At 41.8% G+C, this 19,875-nt stretch overlaps 1 protein-coding gene across 2 annotated transcripts; it reads right to left on the reverse strand.

The window, feature by feature from the left end:
* Positions 1-4,175: 4,175 nt before the first annotated feature.
* ZC3H8 (zinc finger CCCH-type containing 8) lies at positions 4,176-19,870 on the reverse strand. 2 transcript variants are annotated; one of them, XM_081068359.1, is made up of 9 exons: positions 19,379-19,870; positions 16,231-16,327; positions 13,146-13,368; positions 11,831-11,964; positions 10,151-10,273; positions 9,642-9,753; positions 8,526-8,635; positions 7,608-7,651; positions 4,176-4,790 (listed from the first exon to the last, which is right to left on the reverse strand). In XM_081068359.1, the coding sequence occupies exons 1-8, from the start codon at positions 19,723-19,725 to the stop codon at positions 7,622-7,624; spliced, it is 1,176 nt and encodes a 391-aa protein (XP_080924485.1). In that variant the 5' UTR covers positions 19,726-19,870; the 3' UTR covers positions 4,176-4,790; positions 7,608-7,621. The 2 variants fall into 2 exon arrangements, with proteins under 2 accessions (XP_080924485.1, XP_080924484.1); XM_081068358.1 differs by lacking the exon at positions 4,176-4,790 and having other exon boundaries at positions 7,494-7,651; positions 8,526-8,633; positions 9,640-9,753; positions 19,379-19,846.
* Between the last annotated feature and the right edge of the window lie 5 nt (positions 19,871-19,875).

A 19,875-nucleotide genomic window follows, 5' to 3' on the forward strand; every position in this document is an offset into this window, starting at 1 on the left:
GACTTCTAAGTATCTATCAGGGATCACTTCCCTTTTGATGGCCCCCAAACCAACTTAATGACATCAGGGGTAAGTGGCTTAATCTTTGCAGGAAGCTACTCTGGGAGTGAAGTCCGACGGGTGCCTGAGCTCCAGGCCAGGAGTTTTGGAGCCTTACTTGTACCTGCCACTAGGGAGGTGGGGGGTTGGGGGGAGGGGCAGACCGTACTTTTTCATAGAAACAACTTTGTTTTCATAATTTATTAATCCAAAGTAAACTTCGTAACAGATTTTATCCCACAATAAACTTTTGACTATGTACGTGTGTAATTTCAGTTTACATTCAAGTCTAAATACATCCCTTAGTAAGATCTACCATGTTTACGTGCCAGTAAAAGTAAAATAAGGTATTCTATTAACTGTGAGACATTCCACTTTCAGACATGTTAACCATGAAAATGTGTACCTTAGAATTAGTGACATGTAATAACTAAAATATCTATTTTTCCTTTATTAATGTCATGCAAAGGACATACAAAGTCCACGGCACCAACAGCACTCTGAGGTGAGGGGGCAGCTTCTCCCTCCCCACCCAACACGCGCATTCCCTCCTTTCCTCGTAGCCCCTCTTAGTGTGTCCATCCCTTCCCGTGTCTGCGCTACGCTGTCAGGTACCCTGCCGTGTGCTGTGTGCAGGAGCCGGCAGTGAGGGCAGTGTTCAATGAAGAGGGCGAAGGGATAGACAGATGTGGACTTGGGATAGATGGACGTAGGTTTGATTCTTGGCTCTCATTTAGTCTCCTGCCTTTGGCTGCAGGTGACAGAGAACTCCAACCACAGTGGCTTAAACAGTAAGGAAAATAAGCTATTTCACGTGCTGTAACATGCAATCTGAAGGCCGGCTCTCTCCTCCCTTAGGCCTGTGAAGTCCACGGGGCAGTTAGTTATCAAGGACCCAGCTTCTCTGCAACCCTCCTCTGTGACCTTCAGCTGGTGTGCTCGCTCCCCTCGAAGTCCTAGGCAGCTGCATGGTTCCGGGTGCCACATTCAGACAGGGCAGTGTCTAGCCTCTCCCTATGTCAGGATGTGATCACCTTTCCAGACACACACAGGAACCTGCCTTCCTACTCAAGCCTAAACCAACTGCTGGCGAGAAGAATGGGATTTCCAATGTTTGTTGAGACTAGTGGTTTTCAACCTTGGCTGTGCTTCAAATCATCTGGAAGCTACTGAGAATCTCATGTACACACCCAAGCCTATCTGCCCCACCCTGAATCAGAATTTCTGGGTGTGGGCCCCAGACATCAGTTTTTAAAAGCATCCTAGATGACCCAGTGTGAACGAAGGTCAAGAAGCACAACTTTAGACCCTGTTGATACAGCCCTCAGGATTGGGGACAGGCCCACCGCCCACCAAGCAGATAGTGCCATGGAGGGGACACCTCAGCAGCACTGGGCCTGCAGGAAGGGAGCGCACAGGTGTGACGGGCCACACCTGAGAACGAGAGCCAGGAGACCTTCCAGACATGGTTTTCTCATCTGTAAACAGTAGTGACAACTGTTTTTATGGTCGTAACCCCTGACAGGACTGTACAGGTACTAAGCAGGGTGTCACACGTGTGCACTCAGCAGGTGCTGGCCTGAGACACTCTGGTCTCACTAAATTCTAAATGTGGTGTTGCTTCTCACTGGCAGTCTGTACCCCTATTATTTAGGCCACATCACCAGAGTATTCTGACCTCCACAAGCGACCTCAGAAGACCCCCAACGGGTACACTGAGCGGAAACGAGTTGGTGGGCTGAGCAATATGCTGGTGGTCGGGCAATCTCTGAAGATAGGACAAGTCACTTACCATCTCTGGGGCTGAACCCTGTAAGGTCTATGAACGGAGCAAGTCAGAACACCAAAAGACCACGTACATGATTTATATTCTTATAGACTGACAAAACTGAGTTTTACTGTCTGTGACATTTAGTAACTGACCACAGAAGAATGACATGAACCTTGTCACATGGAATCTTAGGATGATTCTGTCCATCCTACCTGGTGATTTCCATAACGAAGACCTCAGAACTGTTCTCATGAAGTTATTATCAGTAGAGGTTTTGCATCCTACCCTCCTGATACTGAGAGGGAAATAGATGACCTCTTCATTCTTCTTGTTTTGGCTCCAAAAGAGGTCAGACATAAATTCTGTACAGCCACGGTACCCATGCTGGCCAAACGAGAGCTAAGTCCATACACGGCTTTCCCATAGCAGCTTTCTTACTTAGGTTCGCTCTGGGCCACATTTTGTTAACCAATGATGGTTTCATGCCACATGTACTTGGAGCTGTAGGGATCAGGGGACCCACTTCACAGAAAGAAACCCAGCGGGGCAGAGAGCAGCAGAGGGCAGCAGGAAGCCAAGCTCGGTGGGCTGAGATGGCCACACTACGGAGCACTCCAGAGCCGGCAGACAAGCGGGCCTCGGTCCTGGCGGGGGTTCCGCGGCACGGCTGAAGCAGTGCCCTGGGAATGGGCTCTAATGAGGCAGAGACGAGCTGCACAGAAGTGGGAAACGGAGGCCGACCAGCGGGAACGCTGCAGGGCTGCCTCAGGCACACAGGGCTCATCGGAGTCTCTCCTTCAACTTGACTGAACTCAAGTTGAGAGAGTTCACCAACACGAATGTTTGCCTTTTGAAAATAATACCATTTGCCTGAAAATAAGACCTAGCCAGACAATCAGCTCTAATGCATCTTTTGGAGCAAAAATTAGCATAAGACCATGTCTTAGTTAATTTTTGCTCCAAAAGACACACAGTAGCTGTAAAACAGGCGACTTCTGAACTTCTGACTTCTCAGTCCCTCACACCTCTGCTGGGTCTTTTAAGGACCCAGGTGAGATGGGTCCTGCCTCCTGGAATATAGCAACTGCTTTTTTCCTATACATAAATCTCACATAGAAACTTGTATACCTCACCAGTATTAAACTACACAAGGTCATATCATCAGGAAATAAACTGTTAAATTGTCATCCAAGATTAAATACAAGCATTTTTGAAGCTTGGAAAACAGAACAGGTGGAAGATCAATGTTCCTACTTGCATTCCCATCCCAGGCATGGACCCCCTGCCCCCTCACGGGGTCATGAGGCTTAAAGGAGGACGTCAAACAGCACGAGACAACAGCACAGAGCCTGCACACGGGGGAGCTTACGTCAGTGTCAGCATGCGGTGCGCGTCAGCCAACGTCAGCTGCACACAGCTTTGCCACGCAATTTACCTTCTAGCTGTGGGCTATGACAAGATCTTGAATTGTAGATAATCTTTCAATTGGAAGTAATCTTGAAGATACCAAGTGGTGATTCTATAGGTAACACAACCACTCCTTTGGAAAATTTCATGCAATTATTGAGGGTTTTTATAGTGGGTCCTTTTAAAGTATCAACCGCCTGTCCTCTCTGGCAGTTTCTGGTGCACCCTCCTACCCCACCTCCTCCCGCTGCCCCTTTCCCCCCAGCCACCTTCAGAGGGCGAGCCAAGGACAGGGCAGACAGCTGCAGGCACTGGGCACACACATGCTCAGCTCAGACCCCTAACCTGAGGACCCAGAGTCTAGCCCAGCTCCTCTTTTCCTAGGTCCTGATACACCTTTCTAGGAGTATGTGCCATTCCCTGTCTCACTTTAGTGGGGTTAGGTTACAACCAAAATAACTGGCTCATGTTTTCAAATAGGACTTTGCTAAAAAGTGTCGCTAACTCTGATGCTTTCTATATAGACAACACATTAGTGATGCTATTTTCCCAATAATAAGACAACATGATGATGACAATTTCAGTGTCAGCATTTTTCTAGTAATAATCAGTACCACTATATAAAAGTATGTATTTTGAATCTTATTATGTGTGCTTGGAAAATTTTTTGTATTTGATTATTATGTTACAGGTATCATCACACTCCTAAATTTACATTTACACAAGTATGTAATCTGACTAGTTTGTGCACCACCGAGAAACATAACCATTCTTATATCTTAATAACAAAAACGTTAAGAACTCCAGGTTTAGGAATAGCAAGAGACATTGTTCCAATGCCCTGTGTATCCTATCGTACCTGGCTTCCTTCACTTTGCCTTATGTTTTTGAGGTTCATCCTGCTCCTGTGTATTAGCACTTTGTTCCTTGTTGTTGCTGAAGAGTATGTCATTGTAGTGATGGACGATAATTTGTGTTTATTCATTAGTTGATAGACTTTGTATTGTTTTTCAGATTTGGGCTATTACAAATAAAGCTCATAAATAATGCATACAGGTAAAAAAAAAAGAGACAATGTTCCACTTTATTTTTAATAGTAAGAAATTAAAACAACTTAAATATGCAACAACAGGAAATTTGATACAAACACACAGAGCCATAATGTAAGCCATAAAACAGCACTGGGAGCAACCATTAAGTGCTGTGACTATGACGTGAACGGCTCCCTGCACACTCACCTTTCATCCATTACCCATGCCAACCACACTCATTGGCCTAAGCTTGCTTCTTTTTTTAGTGAGAAAATTCAACGAAGCAGAAGAGACCACAGTGTTTCCCCCACCAGCAGCTCTGCCATCATCCCCTCTCTGGTCCCACTGGCTAAAGACCAACCCCTTCACTTATACTTGTACACTAGACTCTGTCCCTCCAGGTCACCCATGAAAGAAGCTGAGCATCGTCAGAATGACACAGGAAGGTGCTTTAAACGAGGACTCTGGTAAGCCCGTCCAAATCACCAATCTTCAAGAGTCCTGAACAGGCACCAACAGAAGTACTCTTCATCTATACAAAGCTACAGAAGAAACAGAACAAAAGCACAATCAACTGGTGAAAATCACCAACACAGCCACCCACTCCTACCCCCCCAAAAAACATGCAGCAAAAGAAAACTGTGAATAAAAATCCAAACTGAATTAAATATCCCTGTTTGGGAATTAAAAAAAAACCACAAAAATCTTGAATTGAAATTCAAAAACTAAGAGCAGAACTGACCAAAAAAGTGGAAGTAATGAAACAAGAGTTGACCAACCACAGAAATAACACAAGAAAAAAATCATATACAAAGACTATATTACAAGAAAGAACAGATTTGAATGGCAACTTAATAAGGGTTATTGGTCCAAAGTAGAAAAAAAAGACTAAACATGAGATGAAGAAAGTAAAATTTATTAAAGGAAAAAAACATACCATAGAGAAGGAAAATGTGCAAATGTAATATAATATACACAGTAACTATAGTATAAAATGACAGAAGCTAAAGCAATGTTCAATTATCTCAATAAATGTGAATAGATTAATTCACTTATCAAAAGAAAAAAAGAATTTCTGGTTTGGCTCATAGAGCAAAACTCAACTATATGCTCCATATAAGAAACAAACCTAAAACTTACTCAGAAAAGCTAAAAATAAAGTGATGGGCAGATGAATATTAAAAGCAAATGTGGACGAATTTCCAGTTGCAATGCAGAACCTGAAACCAGCAAGGAACTTCCTGCAGTTACGTGAACACCCCTTGGTCTCGGTGGGATGGATGGCTCGCTCACGCCCAACTCTGTACCACCGTGCATTATTTATTTGGAAAATGCTAGATTACTAATTTATGCAGATCTTTCAAGTGTTTCATTACACAGTGTTTAAAATTCACATTCTTTAATATCAGCAACCAACCTCACCAGAAAAACTGTAAGTAGAGGAAAGCTTTTCAAGCTCAGAGGCAGGTCACATGTTCAGAAATTGTCATTTTCACTTAAAAGCCAGAATTTTATCATCGAAAATAAGTATTTTCAGTTGTTTTCCTTGAAGTGACAGGGTCACTCCATTCTTTGTGGAAAAGTGCTTGCCAAACCACCACAGCCGAAGACACCAGTTGGCCACTCAGCTGTTCTTTCAAGTAAAAGAGTATTCATTAAAAATGCAACCAATTCAGGTATTTGCACACCCATGTCCACAGCAGCATTATTCACAAACTTAAAACATGGAAGCAACCCAGTGAGCACTGACAAATGAATGAGCAAAATGTGGTGTCACCCAGACAACAGCATGACAATGGAATTCAGCCTTCCCATTAAAAAAAGGATGATTAGTTTTCATTCTTCCTTTCTCCCTAGCCACAGCCCCCCTCTTCCATGTAATCTAGCAGTTCCTCCTACACGGAAAGTACAAAAAGTAGAGGGTACTTCCTACCCCTTGACTTTGGGCTTCGCCATGTGACTGACTAGGGTCCATGGGCTGTAAGTAAATGTGACGCACAGAGGGCCTTGCCCTCTTGAGCTTCTCCATGAGAACACACCCAGCTAGCCCACTGGCCCCAGGAGGGGCAAACCATCGCAGACCGCCTGCTGCAGAGCCAAGGAGAGTCAACCTTGTCATGTGCAGATTCAGGAAAAAGAAATGTTTATCGTTACATGCTATGGAGAATCTTTTGTTTGTTACACAGCGCAACTGTGGCAACTGTTAACTGATACAATTTCTAAAAGATTAAAATATATATTTAAAACATAAAACTTAAAAAAATATTCAAGTACTTTACAGCCTCATGGTAGGGAAGGATTTCTTAAATAAGATACATAACCTAGCACAAAGAAAAAGATTGCCAAAGTAAGTCACTCTGCTCATTGCAACACCTCGAAAAAAGTGAAAAGACAGCCACAAAATGTGAGAAGGCCTGCCACACGTATCTCACGAAGAAAAGTATCAGGAATATAGAACCAATTTATAAAGAAAAAGCCCAGGAGAAACACAGGCAAAAGACATTAAAAGGCATTTCAATAAAGACGAAGCTAATAAGCATAAGATGCTAAACTTCGTGAGAATAAAGCTATGGAACACCATTTTTACACCCACTAAATTGGTTTAAAAAAAAAAAAAGAAAGAAAACAATTAAAGTCTTGATAATACAGAGTATTGGAAGTATGGAGTGACAGGAGTCTTTTCACAGCTGGTGGGAGTATAAAGTGTTACGACTGCTGTCGGGAAGACGGGTACCAGGACATGCACACGCATTTATATCACAGACATGCACATGGTAAATTACATGATTATTTACAGTTTACATTTAAAAAACTGAAAATAACCTAAGTGTCCATCAGAAGCAGAATAACTAAATAACATATTCAAAGACTGAAATGCTTTATAGGAGTAAAAATGATGACAGCTGCACACATCTACATGAGTCTTAGAAGAACAATGTCGAGTGATAACAGCAAGTCACCAATTAATAGAGTATGATGCTATTTAAATAAAATCCAAACACAAGCACAACTAAATATACTATTTAGTGAATCACGTACCTTCGGTAAATTTACAAAGAAACAATAGAGGAGAATAAAAATATAAAGGATAGTGACAAGCCGGAAAGAGGAAGCAGATCCCTAGAGATCCACGAAATGTATCCACACACGAAGTGTATCTATACACAATGTGTATCCATGCCCAATATGTATCTATGCACAATATGTATCACTATCGATGCGTGCTTATCCAATATTTTATAATTTAGTGGGGAAGGAGAGAAAATGACTTCTATTTGAGAAGGAAAAAGTCCTATGTTTCCTTACTAACTTCTAGAGATATTTTAGAGAAAAAGAAATGTGCTAAATCCTAATTTTACCTTTTATTTTATTTTCATGATGACTTCTTTTCAGTATCCAAAACCTAATAGGAAAAGTCACAACTATGCATTAATGTCTAATTCAGGTACATCATCACACTTTTTTAATTTTCTCATGATCCCATTAATATTTATCCTAGTAATCATTAAATAATATTGACTGTAAGAACTGAAACAAATTTTATGTCATTTTTCCCATATAATTTCATACTAATAAACAACTAAATATTTGGTACGACTTCTAATTCCAGAGTAACCCTCCATATTTTACAGTCTAAAAACATCTAGAAATAAGCACCTTTGACTTTCTAACATTTGCATGTGTTCAGAAAAACTTCTGCCACAAGATGGTATGGTTTGGTTTTAAAAGAATCTTTTATTTACACTTATATTTCAATTTAATTTTGAAGAGACTTGCTCCAAATAACAAATGGGAAATGGTAGAATATAAATGACTATTATAATATTTTTCAATTATCCTTTCTCATAGGCTGAAAGAATATTTGAAGACAACACTTTGAAATAACTACTTGAGTATTCGGTGATACAACTTTAAAATGGTTAGCAACCACTGACCCTTAACTTCCTCCGAAGAATATAGCAGGAGGACTATTTCTCCTCTTTGCTTTGTTTTACTTTGTTTAGCTTAGCTATTAATGTTTCTAACTACATTGAGTGTTTTAAGAACATTCCACTTTATACCAGCAATGAATGAGTGTAAATTTTCCTTTAGCTACAAGGAAAAATACTCAACTGAATAATAATATTCTAAATTGAAGTCATTCTTAGATTATTAGTCCTCACACATACCACATGCTAACCCAAGGCATTTTCCTTAAAGAACAGTATCTTCAAATTCTCACCCTTCAAACATATCTTTAAAAAAGAAAAACAAAAGATTACTAACGCTGCACTTACTTTAGCCAACAGTTCTTGTGTGTCAGTAGTCAGCGGGGCATGTGAAAACTTGCAGTGCTCTCCCTGGTAACATTTTGTTCCTGTATGGTAAAACTTGCAAGGGTATTCATGTATCCAAATGTTAAGGAAGAGAACAATTTTAATCCAACTAAAATAATGTATTAATTTAATGACTTTGTTTTTCCTACTTAAAGGCCTTTCTGACTAATAGAAACATTGACTTCTCCATTTAAAATATAAGCCAATGAATTAGTTGGGTTACACAGAAAAAACCTAATTTTAGGGTGATAATGTAAATCAAGCAAGGTCAGCACTGAGAATGAGGATGGGGAAAGGTGTGCTGGGGGTTTGAGGAAAGGGAAGAAAATGTAAGAGAACAGGACACTTTCTGCCTTCATATTCGTGCTTATAATAGACTACAGATACGTTTCATTGATACAAGAAAGAGACCTTGAGAAATGTGATTATTTTTAAAACATTCTTTTAGGGTGGAGGAATTCCAGTCCAGGACAATTGCATGTCTTACAAATCTGGACTCTTGCTGTAACAGGATCAATTTATACGATGCCAACATTGTTCTCTAGGTAGAGTCTCAAGGTAGAGTCTGAGAGTTCTTGTGCTGAAAGACGGATTGAAGGAAACCACTTGTGTGGTGACCAAAGGTGCTGTTACCCCCATGGTCGCATCCTTGCTTTTACGGCACATCCGTGCCATCTGCACAGGAGGGTTATTCTTCAAGTTAAGGGACAGTCAACCTCCGCACAGTACGGCTCTCCCCAGGTCCGCAGTCTCTGACTCTTTTGATGAAGGTCTTGTATGAATAGATTCAGCAACTGAATGTCACACAGCAGAAATTCTGACAGTCTTTCTGGGACTTGAACAGACAGGTCTCCTGAGCTGCTATATTTCATCTGAGAGAATTTCTAAAGAATTCCTCTTTTCTTACTTGGGGGAAAAATCTGTATACAATTTAATCCCTTCAATACTGAGTTGGGCTTGGATAATGTAATTTTGCCATAGCTAAAACACTGATTTCATTCAAAATTACACATATTTAAAATGTTCCCGTAAATATGCCTGAAGAGTAAAGTGACAATACCTTGTGATAAAGGATATTATGCAAATATAGACAGTTTTCGCCTCTGGTACAATATCCCTGTACATAAAACTTACACATTTCCTTTTTCTTCTCTATCTCTGCATCATGGTCAAATTTACACTGGTCTCCCTGGATCAAAAGAAAGAACAAGGGAAAGTCATTATTTCTCATTGTTAAGTCTTTACAATTCCTACTGAACTTTAGATAAGAAAATAAATCCAGAAAAAAACAGTATCTTAGAAGCCGTACCGTCTAATTCTTATAAGCTATCTTTATGGTCACATCACATTTATCTGCTTAAACTTTTGTTAAGTCCTAAATATTTGTAATACAAACTTTAAAAAAAAAAATCATCTATTTTTTTAAATGTAAAAGAGTAGCTCTGTAAATTTTCCAAGTGAACTTTTTCCAGAAGGAAACAGTGTTATAGACGCTTTTAGAGCATCTAACGGAAACTGGGGTGGGTGTTAGTACATTTTTGTGGCATCATACATTTCAGTATATTTTTGCTTACTTTCTTTTATACCTTAATGCATTTCCTTTCGAGGAAGTATTTACACACTTGCTTTCCCTTGCGCTCCACGGTGTGCTGGTTGATGAACCCCTGACTCATGTGCACGTGCTGCTGCTTCTCTCTGGGCTCACCACCCTTCGAAAACAAGGACAAAACTAAATGATAGAAACAGAATTAAATATTTTATTCTACTGCACAAAATTAAGTTAAAGCACCTTTGGAACATTAAGAAATGACTTCGAAATTGGCCTTCATGTGTAAGATTTGTGTACCCACACTGAAAATGAATGTTTTGTCAGTTTCAACAGCATTCCATCACTGTTTAAGCAATCTGAATATTTTATTCTACTTTGCCCTTATTTTTAAAAAATGAGTAAAAAGTTTAAAAAGTGCTACTACTTGTGATAAAAACCGAAGTCTAGGAACAAGGCTCCTAAGAGCGATGGAGACAAAACCGGAAATAAGGTGAACTGAAAGCAGCGCACCCTTGAATGTCACAGAGACGCTCACTGGGTTTGGACTGAGTCCGCCAACAGTTCACATTTACACACGTAACTAGGAGCACACCCTCACAGGCGAGGAGGAGGGGAAAAACAAGGGGGGTTTCACAGCATCTGGGCTCTTCAGAGGCATAAACCACCTTTAGCGTGTTACCTGTGGCACAGCCTACAGCCTCAGCACACCATTTCTGAGCAGTTTTAGAAAGAAAGATGTGCACAGAAGGGAGCTCACTGTACCGTTACGTGATCTGATTCACGAACAATGTCGTTTCCACTTAGCACCATCAAGTATGTCTTCTAAACCATATGGCAGTTTCAATCTTCGATTTGTCTGAGCACGTCATTAAATTCTAACGTACATGTTCAGAATTTGTTCCCCACATAGGAGGGCTGTTGGCTTTAGCTGAATAATCACTGGAGTCGATGTGAACCAAATGAAAGGGAGTGCTGATGGGGGTCAGGAAACGAAGTTCTAGGGCTGCCCTGGCCCTACGTGACCATGGGCAGTCACCTCAGCCAGAACTGCAGGTTCCTCACTTGTAAATATGGAGGCAGAGCAAGGTTTTATATAAATGTTTCAATCTCTCACATCTGGCACTTCTAATAGTTTATCAGCCTTAACACTTGTCCCCTGTGACCTAAACCTAACAAAAAAGGCTGACACCCAGTGCAGCCCTTGGAAAGCAGAGTCCAAGAGTCACTTCCTGCCCTACCCGTTTACCTATGCAGACCAGAGGGGGACTCCCACAAAGTAGAATCTAAGTACCAGGTGTTGGGGAGTACTTGTAAGGCCAATGCTCCAAACACTCCTCTGTAATGCCCAGAGGGCATCAAGAACCAGCCGGCGAGGGCCTGCAAGAGTAGGAGCTGTAAGATGCGTGGCCTTGGAAGTGTGCCCGTGGTTACTGCGTCCTCTCCCTGCTTCCCCGCCCCTGTCAGTTTTCTGTCACTGACAGCACGACACTCAGAAGTCAGGGGCTCTGGGTATGTATTCGGGGCCACAGATGCAGGACTGAGGCTACTAGTGGTTGTGCAGCTCCTGCGTGAGAGGGAGAACATGGAGCCCAACATGGTGGGAGGGGACTTCCCTACCAGCAACCCTCACTTTGTGGCCTGTCACCGAGGGTAAGATACAAATACAAGAGCACGCCGCTGCTGTCCACCATGTGTACCTATGTATACGTCCTCGTACCTGTTCCTGTGTGCCCCTGTTCCCTGGTGACGCGTTTGAGCCCTTGTCTGCAGCGCCAGCCCACTTCCGCTTCATTTTCTTCTGTTTACCATTCTTGCGGGCAGCTTTAAGGTTTTTATTGTTTTGTTTAACAGCTGAAAACAGAAAGTTAATTTCAAAGATGCCATAAAAGTACAACAGCAGTTTACTTAAGAAGTACATTCTGTAATGATCCAGGAGGAGTCCTGCTCAGCAAATAAAATGGGCATGATGCTGGCATGTCTTTCTAGAAGCTCTGGGATTAGAGACCAAAGGGAAAATCAATACATTCGGGACCCCAATTCATTCTGTGTGAAAATATATACTGTACTGTCAAGAAAGAAGCATGATAATGAATGAAATCAATCTTGTTAGCCACCAACCAGATCTGTCTGAAGTGTTCGGAGTTTGCTGGATCTAAATAGGGCCTGCCAGAGAGCTACAACAGGAAAAGCTCTAAATGCTTAAACCAACTGCATATACCATGTTTCCCCAAAAATAAGACCTAGCCGGACCATCAGCTCTAATGCGTCTTTTGGAGCAAAAATTAATATAAAACCCGGTGGTTATGTTGTTACATTATGTGTTAGGTTGTGTTGTGCTGTGATGTGATGTTATATAAGACTGGGTCTTAATGGGTCTTATATAAGACCTGGTCTTGTATTATATTAGACCCAGTCTTATATTATATTAAAATAAGATCGGGTCTTACATTAATTTTTGCTCCAAAAGACACATTAGAATGATAGTCCAGCTAGGTCTTATTTTTGGGGAAACACAGTATTACTATTGGATTTTTCATTGAAAACATTTCATGTAGATTAAATTTACCTATGACCTATTTTAAAAAAGAAAAACATTTAAAGGGAGAAAAAGCAGTAAACAGAGAATTAAGAATTTCATTTATAATTGTCATTTGTCCTCATATCTATGGCTAAATTTCACTGAAGAATCTAAAAAATGTATGTCTGAGTATTCTGAGCTCACCAGCCCTGACATCTACTAAGCCGACTCCTCTTCAGCAGATAGAGTACAAACAGGCCAGTGTGTCCTTCACACGGGTAGGGCCCCAGGACTTGGCATTCTCCTGTTCAAAGGAGCCACGGCCTTTGATAACCCTCCTGCGCTCTGAGCTCTTCCTGCAAACCAGCGTCTGCAAACAGGCCTGGGGGCTCTCAGGCTGCATAACTCACAGCTGAAGGAAGATCCATGGTCTCATCGTGAGATAAAATGCAGGAGGAAGCCCTCCCTGCCCTTACAGACATGGACACATGATGGCCCTCCAGGTAGACTCTACCTTTCCGGGCACCTTTATCTTCCTCTTTCTTCATGGACTCTTCAGGAAATGGTAAGGACTGTGCAGCTTTTGCCATTTCTTTAGCTTGTATATACTGCTGAAGCTCTTTAGCAAAATTATCTTCCGATTCCTGACCGCAAACATCATCACTGTACACATCATAGTCCTTACTTCTTGATTTTCTATGTAGCAAATTCTTCGGGGAGTTTCCAAAGTGCCTAAACTAAGTAAAAATTAAAATTTCAATTTAAAAACCTAGCACGATGCAAAACAATCGGTTATGAAGAAGAAACAAAGACTGGCCATGAATCGATCATTACTGAGGTTGGGTGATGCGTACATGGGGGTTTATATATATTCTTTCCACTCTTAAGTATTTGTAATTTTCCAGAATTCAAACAAAATCCTTAAAGATAATTTGAGGGAAAATTCTGAATTTGTGTACTACATGTACTTTACTGAACTGAAAGACTAAACCCCAAATCTTAATTATCTGATATAAAGGAATTATAGTATTATAGCTCACATTTTATTTCTCCTTTGCATCGACTATATTTTGAGTGGTTTGATTTAATAACTCATCACTTCACAACTGCAAATAAACTGTAGCAACCTCATTAAAAACCCAGCATGCTCAGCTATATCACAGCTACTCGTTTCCCATAATTCATAGGACGGGATAGACAAGTAAATCAGTAGAAGAGAATACAGTCCAGAAACAGACCTATCTGAACATTAACATTTGATTTTTGACAACAGTGACCCGTGGGGGAAAAGACAGCCCTTTTCCCCCAACGAATGATGCCAGAACAACAACAAAAAAAGTAAAACAAAATCCCCCCTACCTTGTAGTATATACGAAAATAAATTCTGGGTGATTATAAACTTAAGTGTGAAAGGCAAAACAATAAAACTTTAGAAAATATTGTTGTGAAATATTTGTATCTCAGGATATTTAAATAAAATGCAAAGCAATAACTATAAAGGAAAAGATTAATAAATTTGAGTACATTAAAATGAACTTTTTATCAAAAAAGCCATTGAGTGGAAAGCCACAAAATGAGCAGATACTTGCAATACATGATCCACAATGAAGAGAAAAAGCCTTATATACAGAATAAAGAACTACAAGAAAAAAAAAATCACAAACCAATAAAAAAAGGACAAAAAGACTTGAACAGGCACAAAAAAGGGAAATCCAAATGTACAGACATATGAAAAGATGCTCCATATCTCAGCAGTTACCAAGAAAATGCAAACTAAATTATGGCAATACCTCACCAGATGGGGAAAATAAGGGCAACAATAGCAAGTGTGGAGCAGCAGAAATAGTCTCTCACATACTGCCTTTGGGAACAAAAATCAGAACCACTCTGGAATACAGGTTGGCACACAGAAAAGGTAAAGATGTTACACTCTGAGACCCAGCAGCTCCACTCCTAGGTAAATGCGGAGCACAGCAGTCCCCCCTAATCTGTGGGGGACACATTCCAAGATCCTAGATGCCCGAAACCACGGATGGTACCAAACCCTATGATATACTATGTTTTCTCCTACATATACATACCTATGATAACATTTAATTTATAAATTAGGCATAGAGATTAACAACAATAACTAAAAAAATTGAATAATTATAACAACATACTGTCATAAAAGTTATATGAATGTGGTTCTCTCAAAATATCTCATTTGTACTGTATCTATCTTTTCACTTCAATGAAGCACTTTCCGGGTTCTCTGTGGTACATCTGAGCGGCCAGCATCACTACTCTTGTGCTTTGGGGCCATTATTAAGGAAAATACGGGTCACTTGACCACAAGCGCTGCGATACTAGGACAATCGATCTGGTAACCAAAACAACCCATCAGTGACTAACGGGCAGGGGTGCATGTCCAGCGTGGATGGGCTAGACAAAGGTCTGAGTCGCGTCCTGCGATGAATGGAGTGGGAGGACGCGAGATTCTATCACACAACTCAGAACGGCGCACAATCTAAAACTTAAAGAGGATCTTCTTAAAGCCTATTTGTGTCTGTGAGTTTCACTACCAACTGAAGCCCATTCTTTTGTAGTGTGTTAAAATTCATAATTTAAAAAGAAAAGTTCAAAAGAGAATAAGAGGCATAGAGCAGCAGATATTAGTTCTGTTAGGGGTTGACTCTGTCCTCCCCAAATTCTTTCTTTTTTTTTTTGAACTTTTTATTTTAAGTGTGTTTTTCCAGGACCCATCAGCTCCAAGTCAAGTAGTTGTTTCAATCTAGTTGTGGAGGGCGCAGCTCACAGTGGCCCATGTGGGGATCAAACCAGCAACCTTGTTGTTAAGAGCACGGCCCTCTAACCAACTGAGCTAACCCGCCACCCCCAAAATTCTTATATTGAAGTTTTAACCCCAGTACCTTAGAATGTGACTCTATTTGGAAACACAGCCATAGAATGTGTAACTAAAATGAGGTATTAGGGTGGGCTCTAATCCAATATGACTCATGTCCTTATAAAAATGGGAAATTCAGTATCAGACACATGCATAAAGATAAAGATGGAGGTGACGTTTCTGGAAGCCAAACCAAGGCACACCAAAGATGCCAGCAAACCACTAGAAACTATGGGAGAGGCATGGGCCCCACCCTTCCTCACAGCCTCAGAAGGAGCCCACCTTGCCTCACCTGCTCTGCTCCGAAACTTCTGGCCCCCAGGGCTCAGAGACAATAAATTTCAGTTGTTTAAGTCACCCAGTTTGCGGTACTTTATCATGGCAACCCCAGGAAACTTTAAGTGCTAAATCACTAAGATTAGTTAAGTTAGCAAATCGACATCCTTAAAATTTTGATCTAATTTGAAAAGAAGTTTTTGAAACAGTTTACAACCCATTTCAGAAACAGGGAAAACTAAAAATCAATGTACTAAAAACAGCTCATGTTAAATGATAACCAAGTTCTTGAATAAATGTTTTAAAAAGTGTGACCAGGTCTCTTTGATATAAGTAACTGGGTCTCAGATGCTAACTAAAATGAGACAGTAGGATCCCGAATAAATTTTTCACATCCATTCCTGCCCGTTTGTTCAATATGCCAACTTTATCTTACCTTTTTGGGGATAGGCTCACGCTCCAGTTTTACTTCCCATTTTATTTTCTCTTCTTCTGTTTCTTCAATTTCTGTATCATCTATTTCATCACTGATTCTGTAGCAAAAATATCAAATAACACAAGAGGGTTTTTTCCAACCTGAAAAGGGTTCATACCACAGTATTAAAATCCATGGCTTTGGCTTACCTTCAGCTTAGCCTCAAAGAAATCCCAAATTCAAATTCTACTCTGAATACTCCAGAGGAATAATGTACAAAATTATGATGAGCAGTAAATGTCAACGTGTTTATGAGTAAAAGGTAAAACTGAACTTTTAGTTAACCTTACTGCTGACGTATTAGCAGCTATTATCATTCATCCATTCATTTCTCATTCCATTCACCCAGCATATACTGAGTACCCACCACACACCAGGCTCTGGGCCTTAAATCCTGGAACACAACAGTGAACAAGACAGACCTGTCCCTGCCTCCTGAGAACTTTCTATGTGCTTGGGAGAAAAAAAGAATTTCAATATGGTGAGACAAGGACATATGGGGAACACAGCCTAGCTTTGGAGGCCAAAGTCTTTCTGAACCTAAGAAACGCATGGGGTAGCAAACAAATAGGAACATGAGCGGAGCGGAGCATTTCAGGTAAGATGCAGCTGCCTCTCCAGGTCAGGAGAGGGCCAAACGTATACTCAACTGGGAAGATAAAAAAGAAAAGAAATTTACAGGTAAACAGAAATAATGGTTGATGCTGCAGATATGGGGGGAGGGGGGGCTGAAGATAATTTTTTCTCAGTAAACAGTGACCACTGAATAAAGCTTAAGATACGAGTTACGTGTCAGATAAAGGCAAAGACTAGGCATTCTCAAAATAACATTATTACAAATGAGAAGCACCATTAGCACAAGAATGTCAGTAGCAGCTCTGTGCTTCTTTCAAAGTCACAGGACTAGTGCAGGCTTCACAGCTCCACCCAGTCCAAGTTCACCACTGATTTGTCTCCAGTCAGAGTTTCTGTCACATCCATCAGATGAATGAACAAACTATGAGCCTTCTTCAGAAGCCCCTAAACCTAATACTGTGAACCTTCATTGCTCCAGTTTTCAGTAATGACTCACACGGAGAAGGAAGCAACGTCTCCTTAGGCAGAATAATGACAACAGAATTGTGGCCACTGCTCCCACCACCCAATCACACCCTGGGACCTTTATATGGAACACTCTCCCTGCTAGATATCAAGCTCCCTCACCTCCTTCAGGTCCCCACTCATCTCATTTATCACTGTCATTAGTAAGGCTTTCCCTAACTATCTCCTTTAAAGTATCTACATCCTCCCGTCCATGCCATCCTCCCTTCTTACTTACCTGCCCTGCTCTCATTCTCTCTAGGGCACTGATCATCACTTAATACCACACAGTAGGTCCTCCCTTACCGTCATCCATTGCTTCTTGGAACTGCAGCAAAACAACTGTAACAAACCAGCCGAACCACAGGCTGACTGATACCCGTGGAAGCTAAGTTCCTAGTTATGCCATCAACGTTAGAACAACATGATGTTACTCGACCTGCTGTGTATTTAGGTATTGTGTGCACCCCAAGAACATAAATCTCACAAGTGCAAGGATTTTTATCTTTTTTGGTTACTTAGTACTATACCCTAGGGCTGAGAATAATGTCTCGTATGCAGCAGGTGCTCAATAAACGAGTAGTTTCATCGTAAAATTACTATGGAAAAAGCCCAGAAACCATAGTAGACTGATACATCTGACTACGTTTAAAACAAAAAATGTTTATCCATTGAAAACAATGCCATAGACAAAGTCAAAAGACAAATTGGGGATGACACATTTGCAGACTAGACATCCTAAAATTTTAAAGAGAAAGACCAATAAAAAGCAAGATGGGCAAAGGACATGAATGAGAGCATAGAGATGCTCACTCCTATAACCATGAGGCTTCACCCTTCACCTGACATTTTGGCAAAAATCCAAGTATCATAAACGGACATAAAAGTAACTGAGTAAAATTTCTGTGAATGGACTCTTCTGTCCAACACATTTTCAAATTGATGGCTGCTATTGTTTTTTTTTTTATACATTACTATTCTTTTTTTGTGATGATTCACCTTACTAATTTGTCTTACGTAGTTTGATTCTTCGTGTTTCTCTGTTGACGATCACATCACCTGCAAGTCATTACTGTCTCTTTTCAATGTTTCTAGATCTCATGTTAGTCATTTTGCCTTAGAAGCACAGTGATTCAATCATGTGCCCTGGACTAAGACTGAGTAACTTAATCCTGGTTTGCCACTTAGACTGTGTAATTCTGGCAAGTGATTTATCCTCTCTGTGCCTTAACTTTCCCATCTACAAAACCAAGGAAATCTTTTCAAGATTGCTGTGAAAATGAAATGACCTATTTTGCGTCAAGTATGTAGTGAAGCTCTTGATGGTATCCTGAATTAATGCAATAGTTTCGATTAAGGCGGTTGGGACAGACAGAAGTTAACAGATTTGAGTGGTATTCGAGAAATAAAGTCATCCATAGTAAGATTTATCAAGTTTGAGAGAAATAAAGACTGTGTGTCACGGTTATAGTCTATAGAAACCGGGGCAAAGACGCAGGCTTAGAAGAGGTTTTTAGCACTTCAAAGTCCCAGGGAATAACGTAAATGGATCGGGGTGTGAATCAATAAATCAGCGCCATCGGACCAGCGGTCTGTTCCCTTTTCAACCTAAAGGAAATACTCTACCCAAATGGCGCTGGCTGCTCTGTGATGGTCTTTCGGGTTTTCTGACGCCAACCACTGAGCAAAGGCACCTTATTCCCCCAGCGCGCGCCGGCGAGAACTAACACGGGCCCGCCGTCCCCCGGAGCTCGCACGTGCTAAGCGGACACCGGCGGGTCCTGACGGCCGGGAGGAGGGCGAGCGTCCCCTCGCTCCGCCCGCACCCCGCACCTCCGGCTTCCAGCCGCGGGCCCGCCGCGCCGCGCCGCCCCACCGCCCAGCGTCCCGCGCGCCCCACGCTCGCCCTCAGACCCCCGCGACCACGCCCCCGCGCCCCGAGCGACCTCGCGGCCGCAGTCCTGCAGGAGCGAGGGGGCGGGACCGGCCGCGGCCCCGGCGCTCGGAGCATGAAAACAAGAGGCATCACCTGTTATCGGAGTCCGTGGCCGGCTTCCTGCCGAGGGCCGGGTTGGGGGGTTTGGAGAAGAGATGCTCAAAATCCATGCCCCGGAGGAGAGCCCGGCAGCCTCCGAGTGACCAGCACGACGGCGCGATGGGACAGAGAACAGAGGACCTGGTGCTGCGCACACTGGCCGCGCATGCGCCGCCCGGAGCCTCCGCGCACGCGCCGCCCGCTCCCGCTGCGCACGCGTCCTGCGACGCGCAGCGGCTCCGCCATGATTGTACGCTTCTTGTTGCTCTTCTCCATCCGTTAGCTCGGCTATTTGCTGTAGTTTTCAGGCTGGTTCTTGAGATTCTTCTTTTGATAGACATCCCAATGTTTCTAAGCAGTGATAGCAACAGCTAACATTGATTTGGGAGCTCAGTGTACAGCAGGCATGTTTCACATTCAGCTCACCTAATACTCGCAGCAGTCCTCCGGGACAGGTACCGCACGGCTTCTCCACATTTTCTACGTAAAGA

The sequence above is a fragment of the Rhinolophus hipposideros genome, assembly GCF_964194185.1.
Source record: "Rhinolophus hipposideros genome assembly, chromosome: 12".
Lineage (NCBI taxonomy): Eukaryota > Metazoa > Chordata > Mammalia > Chiroptera > Rhinolophidae > Rhinolophus > Rhinolophus hipposideros.

Coding starts and splice junctions, on each gene's coding strand:
- ZC3H8 (XM_081068359.1), bottom strand. CDS start 19,725: ATGTCTATCAAAAGAAGAATCTCAAGAACCAGCCTGAAAACTACAGCA. Junction 13,369..16,230: donor GTGAGCCTATCCCCAAAAAG/GTAAGATAAAGT, acceptor ATTTTTACTTAG/TTTAGGCACTTTGGAAACTC. Junction 10,274..11,830: donor ACAGGGGCACACAGGAACAG/GTACGAGGACGT, acceptor TTGTTTTCGAAG/GGTGGTGAGCCCAGAGAGAA.